This window comes from Suricata suricatta, chromosome 8 (assembly GCF_006229205.1).
Source record: "Suricata suricatta isolate VVHF042 chromosome 8, meerkat_22Aug2017_6uvM2_HiC, whole genome shotgun sequence".
Classification (NCBI taxonomy): Eukaryota; Metazoa; Chordata; class Mammalia; order Carnivora; family Herpestidae; genus Suricata; species Suricata suricatta.
Window position 1 is genome coordinate 81,964,012 of NC_043707.1, and position 27,588 is coordinate 81,991,599.

The 27,588-nt window shown below is 33.8% G+C and overlaps 1 protein-coding gene across 3 annotated transcripts in view; it reads right to left on the reverse strand.

Moving 5' to 3' along the window:
• The window catches only part of LOC115298812 (serine/threonine-protein kinase TNNI3K-like), a 275,419-nt gene extending 259,246 nt beyond the window's left edge, over positions 1–16,173 (reverse strand). For all 3 annotated transcript variants that reach the window (XM_029947943.1, XM_029947944.1, XM_029947942.1), the window contains exons 1-4: positions 16,087–16,173; positions 15,395–15,503; positions 4,825–4,910; positions 3,579–3,676 (exon numbers count right to left, since the gene is read on the reverse strand). In XM_029947943.1, the coding sequence (XP_029803803.1) occupies positions 3,579–3,676; positions 4,825–4,910; positions 15,395–15,503; positions 16,087–16,126 (333 nt within the window). In that variant the 5' untranslated portion in view covers positions 16,127–16,173. The remainder of the gene's footprint in view (positions 1–3,578; positions 3,677–4,824; positions 4,911–15,394; positions 15,504–16,086) is intronic.
• Between the last annotated feature and the right edge of the window lie 11,415 nt (positions 16,174–27,588).

Sequence of the window (27,588 nt, forward strand, 5' to 3'; positions counted from 1 at the left end):
ACATTAGGTCTTCAAAAAATGTTTGTTTGAAGTGGAAGTTCAATGATAGTTAACTTTTATTGAGTACTTAGGTTCCTAAGTGTTTTCTTGAGTACTGCATATGGTTTGTTGTTTTTAAACTATAAACCACTCAATGAAATAGGTAATTCTATTTCCTCCCTTTCAAGACTGAGAAGAGAATAATTTGTCAAAAGATAAACAGCTAGCAAATCTCAGAACTGAGATATGGAAACAAATAGTCTAGCTTCTAAGCTGACTGTCTTTATTAAAGTACATCATATCAATCAATACCAAGTATGATTTGTGCTAATGTCTGAATAGTCATCATTAATTTCTCATGGGTATTTACAAGGACATTTTATAGGTCCTTATACACTAAGGAATTAAAGAAAAAGACTTATTTCCAATGCTCAAAGTTCACAGACCACCATGTGAAATATCCAAACAAATAATTATAAGTGCTGTAATATAAAAACAAAATGAATTTCTAACTGAAAACCAAAAGACAATACAATAAAATCTGCTTGGGAGTTCAGGAAAGCTCAAAGAACCTCATTTTATCTTGGTTTTAAATATGTAATAATTTTCTCTTAGGAAAAGAAGTAAACATATTTAAGTAGAAGAAATAATAAGAATAAAAACACTGGAGTATGAAAAATGCTTGTCCTAAATAATGAAGTAATCTAGAACAGTGCTTTTCAAACTTTAGCCTGCAAACCTGTCAGCTAGAATTAAAAATGAACAAACAAACAAGCATGCTGCTTGGTGGGATAGGAAGTGAGGTTCTGCATTTCTAAAAATCTCTCATTGAGGCAAGTGCTACTGGTCTTACCATAATTTGATTTTCAAGACTTGAACAATGATCTTCATCATGTAGCCTTAGATTGCTTACATCAAAATTGCCTAGGCTGTTAAAATTTTAGATTCCCAGTATATTCTATGTATACCAAATTTGATTGAGGTGAGATGGAGAGAGATATATCCATTTTAAACATGTAGTTACCATATAATTCTTATGCATATTAAATTTGAAAACCATTAGAGTTGGGTGAATAGAGACTGCAGGAAAACATCTGAAAAGTGACTCCACCAAAATTATAAATTAAGGGATTTTGAATCTCTTATTTAAAAGCTTGAATTTTATGATGCAGGTAATTGATGACAACAGTAAGTTTTAAACAGAATATTGACATTATAGATTTGTGTCTTATGCAGATCATTTTGGGAATAATCTAAAAATAGATGACTGGATAACTTGAATAGATTCTTCCTGCCGACAAGTCAAAAACACAAAACAGAACAAAACATATGACAATATGAATAACATGAACAAAGAATTGTGATCTTTCAACAAATGGAAGGATACAAAGTAAACCTCCACAATATTCCAGAACTGCTGTGGCTTTCTTCCTGAGATGATTTCTCTGTCACAGAAGAGAAAGTGGAAGGGCAATCATAATGAATTGACATTGGAGATTAAATTTCTGGGATTATAAAATGACTGTATTTTGTCAAACAGAGTAACCAAGCAGCAGAAGAAGCTGCACAGAGAGAGAACTGCAGATATCTGCAATGAGATTCACTGCTAGTTTTTGAGTTGGGCTACACAGGAACAGAGAAAGACTCTACTAGATAAAATCAGCTGATTTATGGCTGAAAGGTGAATGTTAATGATGGAAGAGATCATACAATAATAGAAGGTTTTGGAGTATCAAACGCCAGAATGGAGACTTTATTGAGTGACTTGGGCGTTCATGTAAAATACCAAAAATTTCATTTGTTTTTGCCCTGTTAAAGATGAAGTAGAATAATCATGTATTCTATTACGGCCTTGTAAAAAATTTGGTCTACTTTGTGTCCTAAGATTCTAAGTTTGTTTAAACTTGCTATAAAAAAGTTAGTCCATATATCCTTCTGTAAAATATATGAAAACAGAAGAAATAGAACTAAGGGAATCCTAAAATGGAAACTCAGTTTGATAAACAGAAGTGGAAGAAACAGATTCTGTAAAGATTGTAGCACTAAGTCATTGAGAAGGCCTTTCTGTGGTTGTGTTATGCTAAGTGTTAGGAAAACAAACTAATATAGAAAGGAATCTCCCAGTCAGATTCAGAACTCATGGTTTCACATCCTGCCTTACCTATCCATCATTTGCTTCCTATTCCTTTGAGCTCTTCTACTTTCACCTCCTGGTATTCAGCAGAAAAAGCAGCATCAGACATTTTTCTTACATCCTGAACTCAGCCTCAACACAAGTTTCACAGAATGATTAGGAGGTATTAAAGACAATTTAGTACATAACTAATGCTCTCTCCCCCCCCCCCCAAAATTGACTGGGCATTGACTGGGTATAGGAAAGGATAAGCATTAGAGCATCTGCACAATGAATCACAGGAATATATGAATCTGAATCATGGCAAAATATGTCTCTCTCTCCCCAGTGATGAACTCTAAAGGAATGTAGTGCAAAGTGATCCTGATATGAGCAAACGACTGCCCATCCCCACACCTGCACATTCAAAACTGAAATAAAATTTTGTCACACATTCACATGAAATTGAGAAAGAACAAAATATGCAAACAATGAGTGTCTGAGATCATTACTCTGACATTTACTAGGTATCTAATTTTGACCTTCAGTTTTCTTTTTCTAAAAAATAAACCTATTATGCATCTCACTAGGTTATATTAATAAAGAAATAATCTATATGTAAACCTAGTGTGCTAATTAACTTATAAGTGCAGAGTAAGTTGAAACTTATTATGATTAGAGAATAAACAATGTATATTTATTTTATATATTCTATAAATTTATATTTATGACAATCTCAAGGATCTATCCCAATGCTGAGTATCCCAGTTTTTCCAATCCACTTTTATATTTACTTACTGATGAGGTACTGAGATTAGCTTGGAAACAGGGACTGGAAACAAACTGAAACCAAAGCAGGAGAAATAAAAGAAGAAAACTAAAGGGAACTCTACAGATATTTTTAATTAAGGAAAATGTGCAGAAAAGAAATGTAGCTTCAATGTGCTCCTTTCATCCTCAAATACAACCTCATCCTCTTCTGCAGGAAAGCAGCTTGGTCTCCTGGTGAGAAGCTCTGGCAAGGGGACCAGACTGCTGGGTCTTAGATCCTGGCTAACCCCCTGACTGACTATGTAATACTGGGGATGATAATAGTATTCACTCACGGTTTTCCTGTGAGAATTAAATTAATTTAACGTAGAAAGCATTAAAAACAGTATGTGTCTGATACATAGATGATACCAGCTAAATATAGAGAAACAACTTCATCCAGTAATGTAATAATGCTCTGGTTCCTCTGAATGTTTTCCATGATTACCGATTTGCCAAAAAAAAAAAAAAGTATGAAAGAAGGAGGAGAAGAAGGAGAAAGAGAAGAGGAAGAGGCAGAAGGAGAAAGGGATAAAGAGGAAGAAGTGGAGGAGGAGGAGCAGGTAGGAGAGAGGAGGAGGACAGGAAGGAAAAGGAAGAAAGACAGTAGCAGCAGCCTGAAGATACATATCATCCTTGGTTCTACTACAGTACCGGGGGAACAAAAATATTGTACCTTGTAAACTGCCAAGTGCAAGGCTGTAAATCCATTTCTCGTCAGTCGAGATGGACGAAGCCCTTTTAACATAAGGGTCCTAATATGTGACTTGTTGCCTGAACAGAAAAGTGAAAGAAGCTTATGTTGCTGTGGGGATAGACCAGGTGACTTTAAGATCTCTCTTTGACTTAACGATAAATTCCCACTGATGTATGAAAACATCAGACTGCTGTTTTACAGGTAATTTGTAACATTTTCTATTAATTGACAGCCTTCCTTAGTAGTGAATATTTTTATTATACTTATAAAACTTTGTATCAGTGATGTTTATTTTAATGCATTTGTTATATTTTTTTCTATAGTGCTCTCTCATCATTAGTTGGTTTTAAAGCATAAAAACATGAAAAAATAAATCTTAAAAATTATTAGTGAAAAAGCTCAGATAAAAATCTAGTTGTCCAGAATGCCTCAGAACATCATTAGCAGTAGAGCTTATTTGGATGAGAAATATCTAGAAGAAATGACTAAAGTTCAGAAAGTATGTTTAAATTTGGAGGAAGATCTATTAAGTAGAGTATGCCTAATTTGTTTAAGAGTAATGGTTAAGGAATATGATTACAGTTGATATTTCTACATTAGTGTTTTATTTAAAAATCCAAGTTTAATGAGTAATAGTGTGGATTGACAAAATAAATACTAACCATTCATTAATTCAATAAATTTATTAGGTAACTACCAAATGCCAGTCTCCATGCTAGGTTCTTGGGATACATTGATGAACAAAGCAGAACAAAATATGAGCCAAATTAAACTCTAAATCTTCACTTTGATCAATCTTCACTTTGAGATTTTAGGTTTGGCATTTATTTTACCTTCCACATATCTTACTGCAGATTGTAAAGCAACTGCACGATGGTATTTTAGGGAATGCTTTAAGTGCTTCTGAAATTAACCTGATCTCTGACTGGCATGCCCAATACTGAAAAATGCTTTTTTTGATTTTCAAGCAAACTAAAGTGACTTGGCTCAGGGTAGGAACACAATAAAACTTAAATCCAGAACTAAATCAATTGCAACATCTGCCTGGTAGTTACTGCTTCAACTGAAGGTTATCTGGGTTGTAGGGATAAAGCAAAAAAGAAAATTTAGTATGAATAGAATCCTCCTGTAGACTATTAAGCAGCTCAAATCATTGAGCATATATACATATAAAGTGATTCAATTAGTAAAATAGTCTATAAAGTATTGAGTTTCAAGAGCTCACCTCCACAAATGCAGCATAAATGAAGTAGAGACAGCCCATTTTCTGTGCGGTAATTTAAGTTGACTTTACTGAAGGCATCATCAGAGCTGAAAAAAAAATTTTTCATGTGATCAAAAATTTCAACTTTTTGTTTATTATTTTTCACTGGAAAAATATAAAAGAGAATATTATTACTATAAATTAAAAAATATATCTTTTTGTTGTACCTAGAAAAAGAAGTTCTATATGAAGAAAATTAAAGACAAAAAATAATATGAAAGTTTGAGAGACCAACTTTAAATTAAGGACTCTTAGGCAGTTTTGTTTTCTATATATAATTTGAATGTTTTAAGGCAACTTTATGAATTAAAATTAATGTATAAATAGAAAACACTCATTCACATTCAAAATGTCACATCATATTTATAAAGTCAAGAAATTCCCCCCATAAACAAAAAAAAATGAAGCATTTTGATAAGAGTTTGGAGAGAGGAATATAACCCCAATGTTTTACAAATTCTGCCTGAAGCAAAGTTTCCTTGTACTGTGACTGGGTCAGATTTCACAGATAAAGAAGGTCTCAACTCTGATCGGTACTATGATACACAGTCCCCTGAGAGGAGTGATTCAATTAGTAAAATCCTTGCCTTTGTCTGAACAAAGACCATTGCCCCTGGAGGGCCTTAGAGAGCCAAAGGTAGCCTCGGAAAAGGAATGTAAAGCTAAAATTCTTGACCTTTTGAGGTCCTTGGTACTCCCAGGACATTTTTCAGTAGAAATGAGATCATATCCTTAGCCTCCCAGGTCAATTTCAAGCAGCTTCCTGCCTATTTAAATCTCCAGCAGCTTTAGTGAGATAGCATGGTCTGTGGTGAGTGAGCCTTCCATATCATTTGTAAAGTACTTACACTTGAAAGGTACTATAAATTCAGGACATTATCATCAAGGCACCCAGTTAAGCACTTCAAAAGCTATTGGAATTTTAAATAGAAAAGAAAAGGTGCTATTCTCCAGGGTGCTGCTAAAAAGAGAAAGCCTCTAAATCTAGAGACATCTGAAGGATCTCAGTGAAATGCCTTAATTAGCAATGGCAAGCCCAGTGGTTTGTTTTCATTGAATATTCTAAAACTTCCCCATCCTCATAACTATCTTGCCTTGAATGTTCAACTTCCCAGCTGCCACGTCCACAGACATGCTTATTCATGTTGAGAAATCTACCTCAACTTGCTTTGGAATACTATATGTAGAAGTGCAAAAAACTCACAATCATCTTCACAAATGTTAATAATATAATAGAAGAAGGAGCCACGTATTTCAGGAAATGGCTAAGAGTTTAACTCACTCCTATCTGTACTTTCCCACAGTTCAATGAACAACGTCAAAAAAATTTTTCTGATGAAAATAGTACTTTTTTAAAAGTCTATCTGAAATGAACCTAATTGTAAATGGTATACCTATTTTATGGTATATGCAACAACTTCACCAAATAACACAGGTCTTGGATATGTGTGGACTTTGCCTGAGCCAGGCTTCTAAACTATTAAAGCCAATTGTATCATAGATGTCTTGGAGAAAAGAAGTTAATAGGTAGTACTAAACAAAGTGCACTCAGACTTACAAGTGATTTCACAGAGGTGTTCCCTGTGGTTATGATTTCAAATAATACAGGTTTTCTGAAGAGCTGAACTCTGCTTTTAAAGGTAGGTAGATGGGTTTTTTCTCTTGAAGCTGGTAGGAAATCAGTGTTCGTAAAAAAGAAAAAAAAAAAAAGAAAAGAAAACTGTGACCAGCAATTGTGAAAATGTTGATTGACAATTATTCAGAAGTTCTGAGCTGTGTTGACTTTTTTTCTTGATCCTTCCATTATTCAGCAATGAAAACACATAATATATCAAAAGACAGAAAACAAAGTATTGGGTGAAGAAGGACAAGGAGGCCTTCTGTTAAAAGCAAAGAAATATATAACCTTCAGCCTAAAAGAGAAACAGGGAAGGAAATACCTTTTGAGCTAACTATAATGAACTTAATGGCAAACAGTGAAAAAAGAAAGGCTTGCGAGCTCCTCTATAGCAATAAACTCTTGAGAAAATTAGTTTTTCAATGTGTATCTCTAATATTATACAGTAATATTTCCCATGTTTTCATGATTTAACAGTGGAAACACTTCAGCTGTGTAGGTAATCCTTAAAAACTTGGTCCTTATATTTATACCAGGAATGAAATATTATCCCACTTCTGCTTTTTAAGTAGTTTTTTATCCCCCCTCCAATTTGGGTAGTTATTAAAATTCTTCAAGTTGTAATTTCTTCAGTTGTAAAATGATTAAAATTATACATAGGCATTGTATCTTATGAAGAATACATGAGGATAGAGCTTACTGTAATATCTAGCACATATTATCAATAAATGGTTATTTTATTATTATTACTAGTATTACCAAGATCACTGAATGTACAACTTCCCCTGCATACACCGAGTCTTGGGAGAATTTTAGCATAATTTTCAAACCAAGTTTGACCTTCTTCAATCTCTCACATTTGACAACCTGTAAAATTTCCTGATTTTGACAATTCTATAGATGTATTTTATGCTCATAATGACTCTCATTTAGGCTCCCTAAAAATGCCTAACCTTGTCTTCACATGTTTTAAAAAATGGCTACCAAGCTCACTGTTGTGATACCTGGCACTTGTCAGTGATTCAGAGTAACTACTAGAATCACAACTTTATAATGTAAGTCCTAGGGCATCGTGTCAATGGGAAGGCTATTTTCAACAGTGGAGATATTAAAAGAGGAATGGAGGAAAAGAGAGATATCAAAAATCCAAAGGGGAAAAAAGCTTGCACAGAGAAAAGGTTTTATTGAGAAGATAGATTCAATTGCTTTCTTATTCCATGATCTAACTTTGATGATGCATTCAATCAGCCTGGCACAACACCAACTGTGTGCTCCACCTCTGTTCTTGATGCTCACTTTACTATGTTCTCAACAGTCTACCTGATATAAACTACTCACTAATCTCTGGATCCTTTAGGTGCATCAGTCCTGGGAAAATGCATGCTACATAGAATCCTGCAACTGATCTTAGCATTAATTCTGATTTCTAATGCCCAGACCAGCTTTGCAAAGAAAGTAAATACTGAATAAACAAAATATAAGATGCTACAGTTTATTGCTTTATTTAAAATATGAATAACGGGGCAACTCGGGTGGCTCAGTCGGTTGAGCTTCTGGCTTTGGCTCAGGTCATCATCTTATAGTTCATGGGTTCAAGCCCCATGTCAGGCTCGTGCTGACAGCTAGCTCAGAGCCTAGAGCCTGCTTCAGATTCTGTATCTCCCTCTGTCTCTGATCCTCCCCTGCTCGCACTCTAGCTCTCTGTCTCTCAAAAATAAAAAAAATAAAAATTTAAAAATTTAAAAAATAACTCTGAATACCTATTGTTTATATAAGTAAAATTGAAAGCATGAATTATATTAGTTAGTTTCTGTTCAACAATCAGTGCTTAGCTCACTGAATTTTAAAGTAGACTTGACCATTCATAAGTGGCTCAGTGTACAGTCCTAAATAGCTCGTTGCTCAAAACTGAATTGTTTCCTGTTGTTTTTGTTCTTTCTTAAATTATATCCTCCTTGAACTCATACAACTTCTATTAATACCAACAAAAATGAATCAACTGAGAATAGACTCCCACAACATTTGGCAGTCAAGTGCAATTTTAATAGTACAATTTTTATCTTAACTTTAATAACTGGAATGTAATTTTTTTAATGAGAGTTACTTTGGGGCTATATTTGAATCCTAATTCTCACTTCCCATTAAATTCTAGTCAAATGTTTCTGTTTTGAAACATCTAATTAAAATATCCAAGGTTTTAATGCAATCATTCCTAGGAGAGATATCTCATATTCTCTTCTTTTGCCTCTTCTAAAGGAACTATGTATGTCAAATTCACTGTCAATTGAACATCACTTATGTATTCTAATACCCTAAGCTCAATTTATTTTTTAATTTTCCCTTATATTTTTCATCACCTGCCATGCCATACTGTAGCTTAACATATCCTAATGAGTTCATACTGCTTGCTGGGGTATGAATGAGTTCCTAATTAAAATGAACTCACTATTATGAATATATTTCTAACAGTAAATTCTGTCCTTAATCATTAAAAATGGTAGTTCTGTACCCAAAGGTTACTTTCTTTATCGTAGCATAATGAACTCTTTTCTTAGCCTTTACCTTTTATCTAGAAAAGTATGCAGTTTTGTGATCCAATTAAACTTCTTTCTCATGACCTCATCCTTTCAAGAAAATATCTGACACGACCACAATTGGAAACTAATTAAAATGTAACATTTGAAAAGCTGGTCCAAAATAACATTCTACTGTCCAAAATATTCTGATAGGTTACATTTTTTAAAAATTAATTCGTTTGCTGAAATTTAGGAAAAGACCAAGATGGTAGAAAGAAGAAACAGATTTGTTATAGATCATCTAGTTTCCCAATTTGGTAATTTACGTTCCGAATGGCTGGTTATAACTTCTTAATGTAGTTCTTTGTGGCTGCTTCTGATGCTGTCTCCATCAAACAACAGAAACAGAAAAATCATCAAAAAGATCTCTCCCAAGATATGTCCCCAAGAAATCTTCAGAATGTATTTGTCCAATAACACCCAGGCCCAATCATCAAACTAATAACATGAAGTATATTTATTCATTCATCAAACAATAAGTAATTATTGAAATATGGTAGTAAGTCAAGCAAGAATAGCTAAGCATGATAAAACTGGGGGGCTCCTGATTCAGTCAGTTAAGTGTCCGACTTCAGCTCAGGTCATGATCTCGCAGTTTGTGAGTTTGAGCCTCACGTTAGACTCTGTGCTGACAGCTTAGAGCCTGGGGTCTGCTTCTGATTCTGTTTCTCCCTCTCTCTCACTGTTCCTCCCTCACTAGTATTCTGTCTCTCTCTCTCAAAAATACATAAAGATTAAAAAATTAAAAATAAAATAAAATTGAAGCAATAATAATTTATTGGGAGGCTTAGATTTTCTAAGATTTACAAACATCAGCTGCTATAATTATTTTTATTAATGCACTGATATTGATTATTATATTGGTATTTTAACAATTTTATTGTTTTGCTTTGTACTTGAGACCGGAGATTGGAAAGGAAAGAAGGAAGATGGAGGCAGTATGGGATGGGAGGGAAGACCAGAGAGAGGATAAAAGGAGGAAAGATAGAGAAAGCTAGTGAGGTAACAAGCTAGAGGGAAAGAGACAGATGAAGATCAAGCTGATTCATAATTTTTAACAAGATATTATTGTATGATTATTATTCATAACTAGTTTTACCTAGACAAGTAAGAATAGAAATACAGAGATAGGCAGTCTTGGGCCAATATGAATTGTCTTTCTGTTGTTGCATTTTGTTTTTGTTTTGTTGCTAAGTAGCACAATGCACCAACGTGTCAAATAATACTTTCACTCTATTTTAATTTTATAAGATGACATGTCCTCCATCAGTAGTCCATTTTCCACCTTATTGGAGAATTTCACTCATTTTAGATAAAGTCAGTGTGCCAATTGCCTGGAGCCATTCACTTTATAGTAGCTAATTTCATAATTGGTTATAGTTTAGAAAAATATTTTTGGAAGATGTTTCATTTGGAAGATAGGTATGGTGGACTGTAGCTGGGTCCAGAGGAACTTTTCAGGGAGAAAATGAACAGGAAGAGCTTGTATATTTTTTTCTCCCTTCCCCCCACCGTAACACATTTTTATCAGGCAAATTTTATAACTGCTGGTTCATGGAACAAAGCATTCTTTAGATATTTTTGTTTATTTATGAAACCCAATCAATTTCAAAGTGAGATATTATCATTATTGACAAAGGTATGTCTACTCAATGCCAAATAAGATTTAAAATGAGAAAAAATAGGATTATTCTGATTATTTTGAAATATCATGGCATTGGAACAATATATCTTCTCTGGAACTCCTTGCTGAGGTCAAATTTCATACTGCAGATTAAACAGATAAAAAGTAGCCTTGACAATTAAATTCGTAGAGCACAGCTCTAAAATTTTTAATGACTTAAAAACTTACTGAAACAAAGTAATGTCATTGGAAGGCTTTTAAAAGTTACATGGAGCGGGCCATTATGTAAGTGGTTTCCAAATTGTGGGTGGGACACATGTATCACCAGGGGGTAGAAGTAGGTGGCTAAAATACGGTTTTCTGCTCCCACACCCGGGGATAGTTCTGACACACAGGATATAGCAAAACTGCGGAGTGGTGTAGGGAAAATAAAAATATTTAAAAGATAATTCTGATCCATACTTTTCCAGGTTGAAAACCAGATCGTGAAGATTACACATTTTGAAATTAAGTACAAATGGATACAATCCCAGTACTATTATACATGTTGTTTATCCTAATTCAAACTGGTTTAATTTGATGGGCTTATTTTCTTTAGGTATAAAATGGCAAGTGCACTGAAGGACTACCTCAGTTGTTAACATAAACAATAATGATTAGTTCCTAACTACCATTTTTGAGTGTTTACCATGTGCTGATCACTGTGCCAAAGCACTTTACATATATACATTTAGGATTATAAGAGCTAATGCATATTAAAATACCTGGTAGCCTGCCTAGCATATGGTAGGCACTAAGTTGTTAGTTTGTTTTCTTTTCAAATGCTATGCAAATAGGTATTACAAATAAATACAAATATAAATAAAGCTAAATAAGACAAAGAAGTTGCCTTTAGTAAACATATGTACTAGTGGTTAAACAGTCCTGTAAATGGATAGACAACACCATGTAGTAAATGACATTATAAACATAAAGATGAGAGACAGCATAGAAGAGGAAATAATCAGATAATGGTACTCCAATGGACCACTTCTGTCTTTCCTTCTTATGCCTTTCTTTTTTCGTCTCTTCCTATCTTGCATCTTTATATCAACAAGTATCCAAAGTTATGAATGAAAGCAACTTTATTGTGGAAGAAGAAAGATTATTCCATTTCCATTCCACTTTGTTACCAAAGGGAACAAGCTTTCATTCCAAAGCTAAAATAAATTGGTATAAGAAAAATAATGGTTTCTTCTTTTTCTGTTTTTAAAGTTTAGTACCATATTGCAGGTGAGAGCTATACCAGGAGACTGTGTACGTGAGCTAAAAGAAGCCTTGGTGTACTATTGTGTGGAAAATCTTTTTGAATGAATGCAATTAGTATCTACCATGAATTCCATAAAGAAACTTCTTAACAAACAAAAACAGCCTCCAAAAAACTCCCAAATCTGTGTATATATCAGTGATCCTCCACCTGTGACGCTGGTATTAAGTGTTTCTTTTTGGAGATCTTATACCATTTCCTCTTATCGACACATTTAGAGAAAGCCTGGTGTCATGAGGCAATAACACAGCTGTTCATCACAGAAATACTAATTACATTATATAAGGCATGGATAAAGATGAGAAAGAAAAAGATTCTAACATTATTTAACACCCAAAATGTCCTAGATACTCAAATGTGATCTCATACAATACTATGTTTAATCTTCCCAAATGCTATAAAATTTTGGCATGTGAGTCAATGAGCAATACAATTTACATTCTCAGCACTCCATTCTCTTCCTTCCTTGTCATCCATCATTTTATTCTAGAGAAAAGAAAATCCCCAGAACTTTGCCCTAGGCATGACTGACTTTCTTTCCCGATGATGCTATCAGTCTTGATGGAATCAGACAGAGCACTCTGTTTATGTTTGCTTGTTTGCTCCCTTGAATCCCTGTAGACCATATGGGTTGCCTGCTTTCTGTTTTCATGTTCCTCATCCTTTCACCAATAATACCTCAGGCAGAGTTCTCAGTGCAACTTGAATATCTTTCTAGAAGTAGTTTCTAAACTTCAGCAGAAGTACCATTTTTAGCATGCAAAAGTATTACCTGGGGAGCTTGTTAAAAATTCAGCTTTCTGGAAATCAGCCCCAGAGATTCTGATTCATTTGATATGGGGAGCAATCACGAAATCTAAAATTTTAGCAAGCACTGCTAGTTACTCTACTGTAAGAGATTCTTAGCCCTTGGAGAAACATGATTCTAGGCTGTGAGTAATTCTCTTTTCAGCTTTATTATTATCATCCCTGGTTAATGCAACATTTCTGTCACTTCCATAACAGCTTTAGCACCAGGCTACCACCAGTCTGCCTCTCCACAAAATGCCCTACCATTATTCTTAGGGAATTTGACATCCATTTTGATGAGCTTTCTGGCACCCCAGCCAAATTCCTCTTGATCACAATCTTTAAAAGATATATTTCAGATTTTGGCATCATCTTGAATTGTCCTAACATTTTACATTTTGACTTTTGAAAACATCTTGTTTACATAAAACATTTAATCCTAACTTTCCTACTTCCTAACTTTTAATAAACTGTTACTTCTACTGGATAATAAATCTTCAGTCTTTCAAACTTCCCTTATTTACCCAATCAATGATGATAATGGAAGCTCCAATTACTTCATGCCTACTCAGCTTTTAATTGACACCATTTCACAAATATGTGTGAGGTTGTTATTATTAACCTTGTTTTACAAATGCAGATGAGGCTCAAAGATACCAAATAATACATCCAAGGATACATAGTTTGTAAACAGAAGAAAATGTGTTTAAAAGCATGTTCATATCACTGTAAAATTCTTACACTGACAGACCTAACTTTCTTACTCAACTTAGATAAAACAGTCAAGACATTTGTTTTTCTTGACTCCTCTCAACTTCCCCTGGTACTCATCCATTCTTGCCTATATATTTCTACTTAACTATGCCATTTACCTCGAATGCTTTTTTAAAATGAATAAATCAAGACCTCCCAAATCTTTTATTTTTTGTATTTGAAATTATTTTATTCTTCTTTCCATTTAGCACTTATCATAGAATGTCTTCTGTGACTTATTTAGATATGTCTTTCCCCTAAACCAGATTATGAACTCCTGGAGCTAGAAGAAGGGTACAGTAAGTAGGAAGAACTCATTCTATGGAGTTAGGCTGACCTTACTACAAATCAGAGTTCCAGCATTTATTGACCATATGATCTTAATAAGATACAATGTCTCTAGTCCTTAGTTTATTTTCTATCAGAATTAATATTTATCACACAGAGTCATGGTGTCCTATATTTGATGTGTCTGGAATAACAACTTGAATATAGTTGGCACAATAAATTCTGCACTATATTCTCCCTAACACTGTTTCCTGGCTCTCACCCCCAATACTGATTAGTAAAAATGAGGTCACACTTATTACATATAGTGGAAATGTAGGAAAAGTCCCCTATAGCAGGAGCTGGAATAAACAACTGCCTGTTGCTGATGGAATAGGAGAAAAAAAACCTATATCTTGAGTCCACTGTTAAGCTAAATCCTTAAAAGGATACGTCTATTTAAATTAGCCTTGACATATTTTCACAGTAATTATTAAATTTAAAAAATTAATAAATGAGGTTTTGTTTTCATGAACTTGAGGAAAGTCTCTTCAGTTTAACCACATTTCATTCAGCATATTTATCTGAGTCACTAAGAGCTAGAGGCCTTATGATTAAGTTCTACATTTGTATCTCTTTTCCAGCAAACCAATCACTTGAGAAAGCCTTATTAACCCACGACAGCTATACTATAAATGGATAACTTTAATTGTCACTTGTGTTAACACTGTATATTTACTATATCTAAAAATTCTTCTGAAATATGTCATTTGACTGTAAAGCAGTCTTTACCCATTTTCCAAGTGAAATAGAGAGGGTTCTTTGTCATGAGTACATTAGATAAATAACACAGGTAAAGTCAACATGTTTAACTGGCCTACATGAAACTTTTCCTCAGTCAGGTGGATAACTTAAACTGACCCTCCAAACGCATCTAGTTTCTCAATGCCAGATTCAATTTCTGCAGAAGGTTGCTCGTGTATATAAGGGTCCTGCCCCTTTTTTCTGAAAATTTTGTGTCTTTCAAGGTTGTGACACTATGCCAGATTATTTTTCTCTTGTTATCTAGAACAAAACTCACTGAAAGCTTGAAGCCAGTATTACGTGTTTTTATATGATTGTTCAGGGGCAGAATGATACTCAGTTCCATTAGGGGACAGCCTGTAAATGTCAAGAGACCAGAAGGTTTGTTAAAAATTGGACTTACCCTAGTAGTTCAAAAAGAACAACATGGCCAATATTCTACCACCATTTGGGAGGAGAAGAGAAGTTTTGCTGTTGGTTGCTGGCATCGCTTACAGGAAAGATCTAATTACAGGGAAGATTACTTAGATCAGCAACAGCTTGTATTCAAAAGTCAGCCCTTATTTTCCTCTCTTTTTAAACTTTAGGGTTGGGACGATGCAAATCATATTTTAAGGAGATAAGATATTCGCTACTTGAATGGTCAATAAAGGGTTAACTTTACATTTTTAGGCTTACCCTGATTGGTGAAATCTGAGATTATATGGGTTGTGTTTTTAAATACAGCTGTAACTACAAACAAGATCAGTAACAAAGGTACTTATACAAAGAAATAATGACTCTGAAAACTTTACCTAAATATGTGCCTTAGTTCTGCAAGTTCATTTTCTTTGATTTGAAGGTCATCTTCTAATCTTTCCATTATAATAACATAAGATTCACTGACTTTCTTCTTCCATTCATCTAGTAAAGAAAAACAAATGGGACTGATTCATAGCTGCACTTTGCAAAATGTAGACACAGATCATAACATACAAGTAATTAAAACTCTGGTTTTTAATTCTAAATTCTACAATACTTAATTTAAATTACTGATTGTGAGCTTAAAATGCAGATGCTTATATTTAAAATGCAATCATATTGAATTGTAGTAATTAAAAATCCATTTGATATTGGATAATATATTTATATAGAATATATTTAACTTATTTCATTTGATTTTACTGCATTTTAATTACAGCAATCTCCAGTTAATAGACAAAAGTTTCTAGGTTTCAAATTCTAGATATTTAAGATATAATTCTGAAAGCTCTATATTCAGCAGTATTCCTAAAAACATTATACCTAGCATCTAACATACTTTTGTAAGAAGTTTTCTCTAAAAATTCTTCAGAGAAAAATAATTTGAGTTCAGATATCTTCTCAATGATTTCATATAATACATTATCATATTTTCCATGTAAAGAATAACAGATATTCCAATGAAATGTTAATTATCTATAGCTACAATAGAACCATGTTATACTTAGGGTATAATAATAATTACCAGTGCAAGTTTGGGTTGGTCTAGATTTATAATTTCCCATTTGTTAGAAGTTTCTTCTTTTTCCCAGTGCAGTTCCTCAGGTTATAAGATTCCAAGTTCAAGTGCAGTGACAGTCCAGTTGAAAAATACTTTGATAGTCTGGCTAAAAATAAGCTGACTGCCAAATGGAATGTCATGCAACAATGACAAAGAACAAAATAGTTGGTGCTTTCAAGGGTGAAATCATAAAGGAAACTAATCAGTCTGTTTAAAACAGTGGTATCAAAAATAAATACTAAATGTTTCAATGGGATTATTTACTTCATCTATTGATTATCTACCCATGCATACTTTCATGGGCCATTTCTTTAATAGGTAAACGTAGAAAGTAGTTCAGTTACAACTGAGGTTCACAAAGAGCTATTAAAACTATCTAGAGCCTCTTTCTAATCATTTTCTCCTGAGTCAAAGTAATGCCAATTGGGAAAGAGTAACTGGTGACAGAATTTGTCTCCCCATATCAATATGGAAACCCATACCTTATGATATGCTACTAATGGAAATAAATGTAAGTTCTGCCTATATTAGAAGTACAAAATTATAAGAAGAAATTCTTAACATAGACCATGATTAATTTTTACCATGTGTTGATTATGTTGATCATAAGAATCATAGATAGGAATCTAAGACACTGAGTTCTACCAGTGGCAATTCATAAAATAAGAACAAGATTATGAATAATTAGATTAAATGCTCTCTGTGGGATAGATACTAGTCTGAGTACTTTATATACATTTTGTCATGTAAACCTCATAGAATCCTGCAAAGTATGCATTATTCCCATATTATGGATGGAAAAACCCATATTTGCTAGTAGGTGGAAAAATTTGTAATCAATTTTGGGTCTATGTTTCTGAAATTCAAGCTAGAAATTAATGCTAAATCTCCTATAATTCCTCTTTTTTCACACTCCATTTAATTCAAAGGGGATATTTCTCTTTGTGTATGCATACTTCTATTGATATAAATGAACTCAGGATATGATACAGAATAAATGGAAAACACAGAAAGAAGAGTTATCTGATTTTTAACTATGTATTTCTTTTGGATAATATAATTATACCCTGAAGATATAGATTTCAATCTTGAAATTCATCTCCAGAGGATATAGTTTGAAAGTAACAGGTATGAATTTCACATTCATCATAGTTGAATATTCAAAGAATTTTCTTTTTGAAGTAAATGCTTGGACAAATTTAAGATTCCTCACACCTTTTCTCAGCAAAGGTAATCTAAGCTCCAGAGGGAAGGCCTCCATACTGATCATATATAGCTAGAGAGTAGATATCTGACTTCATGAACATCTCTGTCCTCCCCTAGATAAAACTCTCCTTATCTCTCCTCATCTGTCATGGCTTTTGTTTCCTGCTATTCTGTGGGGACCTCTGGTTACTTGGTCATTCTGCATATTCCTTGTGAGATCCTTATCCCCTAAGGTCAGAAATTCTTTGCTTTCCCCAGACATACTGCCTCCAGCCTCATTGGCCTAGGCACCTGCTGTCCTCAGTGTTCGGTATTGAAGACCAAACTGGTTAGTCTTCTTTATGAGACTTGCAATCTTCCAAGGCTATACCTTGGAAAATAATGATAAGCTCTCCCTTCTCTCAAATTTTCCTAAATAATCTATGGTTTCTGTGCCTTGAATCCAGATGGACAGGCATGGGAAGCAGGGCTGCAGACCTTCTTTATTTTTTATGTTTTTTATTTATTTTTGAGAGATAGACAGAGACAGCACGAGCAGGGGAGGGTTGGAGAGAGAGGGAGACACAGAATCTGAAGCAGGCTCCAGGCTCTGAGCTAGCTGTCAGCACAGAGCCTGACGCGAGGCTTGAACCCATGAACCGTGAGATCATGACCTGAGCCAAAGCAGGACGGTTAATCGACTGAGCTACCCAGGCGCCCCTGCAGACCTTCTAAAAGACATCTATCTATTTTTCCTTATGTTCTTTCTTATTTCTCCCTCAAACCTTATACCAGTGTGTGTGTGTGTGTGTGTGTGTGTGTGTGTGTGTGTGTGTGTGTTTACTGCCTGTACCAGTGAAGAAAAAACTAATTTGTTTATCATTTTACATTATTCTTCCAACTTTTTAAGGATATAAATTTAATGCATTAATATTTAACATTTTTCCTTTTGATTTTCAACAATATTTTTATTCTTTCAGAAAGACTGGCTCTTAAAAATGAAAGCTTTGGCTTTCAAAAGCTACACTTTGTGCTGTCAGTTTGAAAATCCAATCAGCAATTCAACTGAATTTTTCTATACTCCCCCCACCCCCCAAAAAAAGATTGGGAGAGTAACATAAAAATTCATAAAATTATAATCAATACCTAAAATATTAAATGTTGTTGAACTATAACAGTTTCCTACTTTCAAAGGAACAGTATCCACAAGCCACTTTGAAGAATGTGATTTCGGGCACAGTTGAGGGCAGTGGAATAATCCTCCTGAATGCTTTCAGGAAGGTGAAGAAAAGGTTGGAATAAGTAAATGACCCAGAATAATGTATCCTGATTTTCTTTCCTGAAAAATGTTGGAGGAAATCCACATTGAAGCAGGAGATATTTTCCGCACTCCTGAGTACATTTCTGTAAAAATTACTTCTTTCTACCTTGAGTTGGCCACATGCTCTAGACTGAATCCTGCTCTTCTCAGCTTTGAGATTCCCCAAAATTCAGCAAACATGTTATCTCATATATTATCAAAAACACAACCTAAGTACAAAAGTGGTAACCTTCTCAAACTTTAGCAAGCATAGATGCCTCCTGAGGATATTACTAAAAAAAATTAAAACTGGGGTTCCATTCCCAGAAACTTTTATTCAATAGATCAGTACTAGCCCCAAGGAATCTGAATTTTAACGTAAATGCATCGTGATTCTAATCACTCAGGTAGATGCTACCTGAGGCATTCTTTGAGTGGCACCATTTTAAAGTTGCTTACAGTGAAGTATCTACTTACCTGAAAGTTTGTGCATCTCGGAATTCAATATAAAGGAAGAGAGAAGAAAACACTGGAATAATGAGAAAAAAGAAGATTGTTTAGATTCTCAAAGAGGTCCATCCCATCCTAATCACTAGGGCAATAGATTATTTGGATGTGCATGTGTAGTCTCTATTATAAAATGAATCACAAAAATGGAAGCAAACAAGATGCTTTTTCATAGGTAAATGAATTATATATATAAATTATATATACAAATTATATATACATTCATGCAGTGGCAATTTTTTCAGTAATAATTAAAATGAGCTACGAAACTAAGAAAGCCACTGAAGAATTTTAAATGAATGTTGCTAAGTGAATATTAGCTTTAGATGAGGCTATAAACTGTTTAATTCCAACTATATGACAGGTTGGAAAAGGCAAAACTGAAGAGATAGCAAAAAGATCAGTGGTTATGGGAGAAGCAAGGAGACTGGGAGGAATGAATGGGTGGAGCACAAAGATTCTGTAGGGGAGTGAGATTATTCTGTCTGATACTGTAACAGTGAATACCTGGCATTTGGAAAAATTGATGGAACTGTAAAACACAAATGTAAACTATGGGGTTTAGTTAATAATAACACATCAATATTGGTTAATCAATGGTAAAAAAAAAGTACCACAATAATTTAAGATGTCAATAATAAGGCAAACTACAAGGGGGTGGGGGTGAAGAAGGAAATAAAGAGTATATGAGAACTCCGTATTTTCTGCTCAATATTTTTATAAATGTAAAAATGTTTTAACTGAAAAATCTATTAAGTTTTATAAATTAAGGAAAATTATAAAATAAATAAAACCAAAAATAATAATTTTTAATAAGGCCATTTGAATTTTTCAAGGAATATTTATAACTTATAAGGAAAAGCCTTCTCTAAGGAATACAGCAAAACCTTAGTTTGTAAGCATAATTCATTCTGGGAACATGCTTGTAATCCAAAACACTTGTACATCAAAGCATATTTCCCCACAAGAAATAATGGAAACTCATGATTTGTTCCACAACCCAAAAATATTCATAGAAAAATTACTGCAATACTATATATAATACAAAATAATAAAGAAAATACAAAATATAAAGGAAAATAAACACTTGTTTTTAAAAACCTCACAGCTGGTGTGAGGGAGACAAGAGAGAGGATGCTTATTGTATAGGACGACTTTGACTATAACTAATGGAATCACTGCTGTCCATTGGCTCAATAGAATCTTTTTGTGCATTGGGGCCATTTTATATGCTCACACGGATGTTGACTGTGGTACCGAATAATAAAGTCTTCTCATATGCTGTATTTAATGTAATTGGCAATAAGGCAGCAGCAAAAGAGTATATATCTGCAGGCAGCCCGACCTAGAAAGAAGCAAAGCATTCCTAAGCTTACTTCTAGATGAAGAAGCAAAGAACTGTCCATAGGTGCTTTGAAGTGACAGAAAATACACTAAGACTAGTGTGGGCACCTTCCAATGTTCTGAAAAATTACTGATTTCTGCCAAATACCTCAGCTTGATCAAGCAACGAAGCATGGGAGATGATCACCCATAATCCCTCAGCAATCCAGAGAGAGAGAGAGAGAGAGAGAGATAGGAAGGGAGTGAGGGAGGGAGGGAGGGAGGGAGAGAGAGAGAGAGAGAGAGAGAGAGAGAGAGAGAGAGAGAGAGGGAGAGATAAAGGGAAATCATTGGCTCAGTTGTGGTCATGTGACATTTGGTGTCATGTACTATTTGTATTGCAAGTCATTGCTTGTTTAACAAGTTAAAACTTATTAGAAATGTTGGCCTGTCTTGCAGAACACTCATAAAACAAAGGACTCACATTCCAAGGTTTTACTGTTTATAGCTAATAGTATTTTTTTCTTTTACAATTTTTTTTCATTAAAAATGTCAAGTACATTTAGTAAATACTTTAGTTCTTCAACTATTCCTATTTTGACCAAACTTCATGTTCTATTGAATTGCCTAAATCTAATGTTAATGTCTCCATCTTTTCAGCTGATTTACCAGAGCACTTCAGCATATACATAGTATGTTCCAATACTCTTTCAATAAACCTACTTACATTCTTTCTGAATTCCTTTATTTTGGGTTCATATTATTTATTTATCCCAATCTACATTTGTGCCTCTGCTATTTATATTTCATACAAGTCTTTTCATAAATATTTAAAAGGATGCTTTCAAGATGAAAAATACAAAAATTGACCTTGACACTTCTACCCTTATGATTCCTACAGAGAAATCATAAAGAACATGTATCCTATGAAATCAAACTAATGTACTTGGAATGATTTTTATCAGATTTAGGAGTTTGAGTTCATTTACACTTAAATCCTAAATTGCTCTTTTACTGCATATGAATTCTTATTAATATGTTCCCAAGTTTTAGGGAAGTTTAGATTTTTTATGTGTTGCATCCATTTGACAAGCAATTAAGAGAATCGTTGCTTTAAAGATAATAACTCAGAACTACTAATGGGTGAGTATTTAGGCTTTTTCCTTATGTTTAATAAACATTAAATTCCTTCTACTAAAATAAAATTTTCTAAAAGAAAAATTGTGAATTATCTAAGATAAGCTATTCAAGTAAAAATTATCTGATTAATTTCCTTTTAAACAATATATTTCTTCTTAAAGAAGCATAATTTGTAAGATTCTTACTTATCAAACAAGTTTCTTTTCCACTAGAATATCTAAATGTATTTTGGATGAAGCTATAAATTACCATCATGAATCTGAACATTGCTAAGGTAATATTCAGATTAATTCTCAAAAATAAATAGGACTTGAGAATATATAATAATGAAAGTAAAGGTAAAAAAATCAATTTCACAGTAATTTAAACAGGTGTTCTCAGTATCTCAAACTGTGAGAGTATATTAAAGAAAGAAAAAAATATATTGCTATTTTTGTTTCCTGTATAACTGCAAATGCAAAGATCTTAATCTTTCCTATGTTTTCCTTTATCGCTGGGTAAACACTAAGTAAAGTTTTTTGAAGAATCTAAATTAAACTCTGAGGAGTCAAATCTCTGTCATGGGCTAAAACTTTCTTTTCCAAATTGATAGGGCTTCTTTTAATTGTCAGTTCAGCTCTTTATTGGTGGACTGATTCATTTATTCATTCAATAAGCATGTACTACACCAAGCATTCCAAAGAGCTCATGGGGGCCAGGGAAAGACAAGTAAACAGATGATTGCAATAAAACATTTGTCCTATGATAGAGATATACATGATTGGTAACGAGAAGGTATATTTAATAAAGCCTAAATTCTACTCAGAAAAAAGCATCTTTGGGGTATCAAAACCTTCAGAATAATCTAAACATCAAGACACAGGACACTTCTGTTCCCCTTTCACCCTTCCTTCTTCTGTCCTGAGTCAGCTGGCCTGAAAAGAAAATAACACTATGCTATAATTATAGCTCAATTAATTAGTGATTATTGTCTTTGGGTATAACATTTCCATGCCTGAGATTTGTTATTTAAAAATCAAACAAATAGTTGGGGGCCTAGGTGACTCAGTCGGTTAAGTATCCAATTCTAGATTTTGGCTTAGGTCAGGATCTCACGGTTTATGAGTTTGAGCCCTACACTGAAAGTGCAGAGCCTGCTTGGGATTCTCTGTCTCCCTCTCTCTCTCTCTCTATGCCCCTTCCTTTAAAAATAAATAGATCAACATTTCAAAAAAAAAAAAAGAAACAAATAGTCTACAGCCATACCACTCTGAATGCACCCAATCTCTTTTTAAAAATCAAGCAAATAAACAAAGAAAAAGTGAGGGAAGGAAGCAAAAATAGTTCTATTTGGAATACTTGTGGCTCTTCCTCAAAGTGCAAAGTCAACTAATTTGATGTAGGTTTGACAAATTACTTAAAGGTTCAAAAAGTGTATCTATATAACATGGTTGTTAGCCTGCTGAGTGATTCCATATGACCACGTATTTGCTTAGTCCCTCTCAGCAGAAACAATCTCAGTAAGTAGTCTGTTCAACCATAGTTATCATTTCTTCTTAAATCCCTTCCTGTATCTTCTTAGTGAAAGAGTGGCGATAATAATTAGCATACCATACACTTTCATGCCATCTCCCTGCAGTTCTATATCATATCAGTGCCAGAAATTGCATCAGCCTTTGGCACAAACTCAGAAGTTCAAGATCTCCCTTCTGTTCATGCAGGCCAGCTCAGCATCCTACCAATAGAACTGACACTGACTCAACTGTATAACATTTTCTATCCATTTTAGACTATAGTTATGGAACTAGGTGGGCTCCCTTCTCAGCTGCAATTTCATATACATATAATCTTGAATGTCTTAATATAAATTAAAAGGAGTGCTATGGTTAAATTAGCGTGAAACTGTTGGGGGTACAAAAAAGTCAACTTTTACTCACAACTCCATTACTGTATAAATACATTTGGTTGGGTTAATTAATAGAAAGTCTCAGTTTGTAGGGCCACACAGCATTGTTGTAGGGGCTATTATCTCTGAAGCCAACAAGCCAAGGGCACTTGTTATAGCAAGTAATTTTTGAGTACCTTCTAATGCCGGGCATATTTTTGATAATAAATACAAGTTTCCAATTGTATATATTAAGCATATTTCCCAATATATTTGTATCTTATTTTATTGGTATCCAAATAACATACTCTTACCATTCAATATTCAAGTTTAATAATCTAAGCATATACATATAAAGGTTTTCAATTAGAATTTGTGAATGTTACATAATGTTTTCTTTAAAATTTTACTCCCCTTGTTAAATTATCAAGAATAGACTATAATTGTTGTGAATTTCAAGATAATTTGTTTCAAGTAAAGTCATTTTTAGAAGTTACCACTGCATTTAGAATAAATGTGTATTGGACTTTCCTAGTTTGGTAATATGGAGAGTGACTGCCTACACTCTTTTTGCCCATACCTCCCATGAAAAGTCATACTGTTACTTAAGAACTCAATTTAGGTGTCAGCACCTCTGAGGAGACTTTTTAATTCCATAAACTATTTAAATCGCCTTTTCCTTGTTGTTTTCATTGTATCTAGGACCCTACTTTGCCCCTACAATTACAGTCTCTTGAGGTTCACTAATAGAAAAAATAATGTGACTTCGATTTAGCCAAGTTTTAAAAACTTGTCATCAATACCAGAGATGCATGTTTGGAATTATAGAGTGGTAGAATTTGTTAGAAGCACCTCCACCCTGCTCAAGGATTCCCCATTTCTGCCACAGTACAAACATGACCATTTAGAATTACCACCTTCTAAGACCTAATACAAATGATGCAGACACTTCTAATTTGGGTGTTTAATTTGTATTATTAAGTCATAACAGAATATGCTGGATTTATATGCCAAGTCTTGCGTCTAATTGTTTAAGCTGGCTTTCAGTGTGGTACCATTTCCTAACTGCTGCCCAGAGTCTCCCACGTTTGTATCTAGTTCTGATTATACAAATAATAATCTAAAAGTGTCCCCATTTTTCACTACTTCATATATGCATCCAGAGAAGAAATGAAGGAGCCTCTGGGGAGGGGTTACAAAGCATTTGAAATTTGTGAGGGCCTTAGGTATATCATAAGTGCATGTTGTCAACTGAGGTTTAACAAGTTAATTCTATCATCATCTTTTTGCAAGTTTCACTTCCTGTGATGTTGAAAGGCATCCATCTCATTTAGCTACATAATAGTTAATTTGTTAACTAATCACAATAGTTATCTACAGAACCTCTAAAGACCACACTTTCTTTCTTTGAACTATTCCGTAATTCTCATTTCTTCTATTGAGTCTGGACAGGCATTAATCTAGAAAATTGTCTTAAGATGACAGATCAGGGCTGGATCCTTTAATGTTATTAAAGGTAGCTGTTATATCTGTTCCTATCTGATGGTCAAACATATTTATATTTTACAAGTTTCTATCATTATATATGTTTATATATGTAAATAGTATTTATACTATATGTGATAGATACACATATATCTATCATACATATATACAAATATACATATATATATAAATTCAAAAGCAATAGTAAAATAAAACAAACTGATAACACTCTTAAGTCATACTCTAAGTTAAGCCTGTATGAATGCAATACCTATTTGTATAATAGTACTTATTACATAAGATATCATGAATAATGCCTTTGGCTCTACTGTTAGGCTGCAAGCAGCTTAAAAACAAGAATTGTAGCTTATTCATTTTTGCATCTACAACAGCCTAGCACAGTGCCTGAGAGATATACATTTAATTGTTTTAGATGGAATGGAATTGAACCCAAGTGAACCAAACTGAATTGGATTGAACCAACTGAATTGAATAGAATCAATTCTTTCACTAAGGGACATACTGCAAAGGTCTGGAAAAGAGGTAAAGTGGATTTAGATGAAGTCATTGCCAATTCTGCAGACAAACATGCAGCATTTTGATATTCCACGCAGACATAATCCAAACAATTTTAGTCTCTTTATTCTCTCTTTTAAGTATTTACCTCTAGTTTAAGAAGTTTTTGAAATACTAGAGTTATTGGCATTTGTTATTTATACAAGGTATTTGATCCTCCAACAATAATTTACAAATCAGACTTTCAGGGAGCTTTTTTTTAAAAAATGTTTTTTATTTATTTTTGAGAGAGAGAGAGAGACACACACACACACACAGCATGAGCAGGGGAGGGTAAGAGAGAGAGGGAGACACAGAATCTGAAGCAGGCTCCAGGCTCTGAGCTGTCAGCACAGACCCCAACAAGGGGCTCGAACCCATGAACTGTGAGGTCATGACCTGAGCTAAGCTGGACACCTAACCAACTGAGCCACCCAGGAGCCCCTAAGGGAGCTTTTAAATACTACAGTTACCAGGACCTATTCATGATCAGCTAAGTCAGAATCTTCGAGAGTTAGTCCCTTGAGTTAGGAAAAGACAAAACTCCAAAAGTTTTGGACACAGATTGTCCATAAATGTACAGCAGGGTTCTTGCCTGTGAAGAATTTAAAACCTAATTTTATATTTTAAAGTATAGCTTACTCTACAAAAGAGCTTTTGATGGTGTCAAATGGCTGGCACAAATCACACCCTATGTAAGTTAAGAAGAGGAAAGGGTTACTGGTCTGGCTATTGAAGGTTTTGGGGGCATAGCATGACTTGAAATAAGTTTTGCTGCTTGAGGAGTTTTTAAAATCTTAACAGAAATGACTATTTAATCTTGAGCATATGATAAATTGAGAGCTTGGACACAATTTAAATCATTATATCACTTCAGAGAATTCAGAAAAATTATTAAGACAGTGTTCATTAAAATCCCTATTATTGCTCTCCACAGTAAAACAAATTAAACAAACTGATGAGATCAAAGTAATTTAAACTTCAACTTGGATTCCTTTTTTGAGACTAACAACTGATGAGATTAAATTAGGCAAAGTCATAAATACCAAATGACAAAAAATTACATAAAGTGGGAGCAACAGCGGGAAATAGGAGCAGGAAAGAAAACATGAGCTTCAAAAGGGAAAAAAAAGACATACATTGCTTAGAAAAACAAAGAAAACTATCAGAGGAAGAAAGCACTTGGGGAGTGGCATAAACCAGCATTCTGTCAGTGAGAGGAGTATATAAATTATATTATGAATTCATGGTATATTATGGTAAGAAACACACTGAGGAAAGCAAGTGGTTTAAACAGAAGCATCATTTTACAAAGAGGATCATAAAAGTTTTGCATTTAAGTCTACTGAAATTACATTGAAATGTAGTGTTCAATGCAGGACATGTACCGCATAATCATTAGAAAGAGACCATAGAAAGAAAACTCTTTTTGGATATGCAGGAAGGGACTATGAAATATATTTATCCTAGCTAAAGAGAGTATTTGCACATATTTTCTAAAACTCCTTTAATCCATTAAATTTTCCTAGATATTATAATTAAATGGGCAGCATACTTTCATCCACTTTGAAATTTTGTTTTTATTTTAATTAAAAAAAAAGCCTCCTATTAAAGTTTTATCAAACCATTCCAGACTCATGTGGACAGTGGCCCCTAGTGTTCATATATCTTGACTTTTAGCTTAATGCCGACCACAGTGAGTTAATGGTGGAGCCAGGAACCAAACTAAAACATTGTCCAATTTTTATACTTTGCCCTATGTTGAACTTTATGCTTAACCAGAAAATTCTGTTTTTATTCACTGGAAAACTTTGAAGAGTATTTCATTGCTTTAGCTAATGTCTGATTATGGGCTATAAAGCATGCATTTATGTAAGTATTTTAGTTGTTACTGATGTTATTTTTCTACCAAGAGTCATGAAAGAAAAGGTTTATGCAGTGTAGCTAACTACATAAACACATTCTTTTTCCTCTTTAAATCAGATTGATATAATAATATTGTATGTGGTGTCGTTTCTATATCAATAAAAAAGCCACCTGCACACTGAATTTTTAGTTCAGCACAGATGATGATAAAGTCTTGTAAAGACAAAAAGGTAGCTATTCA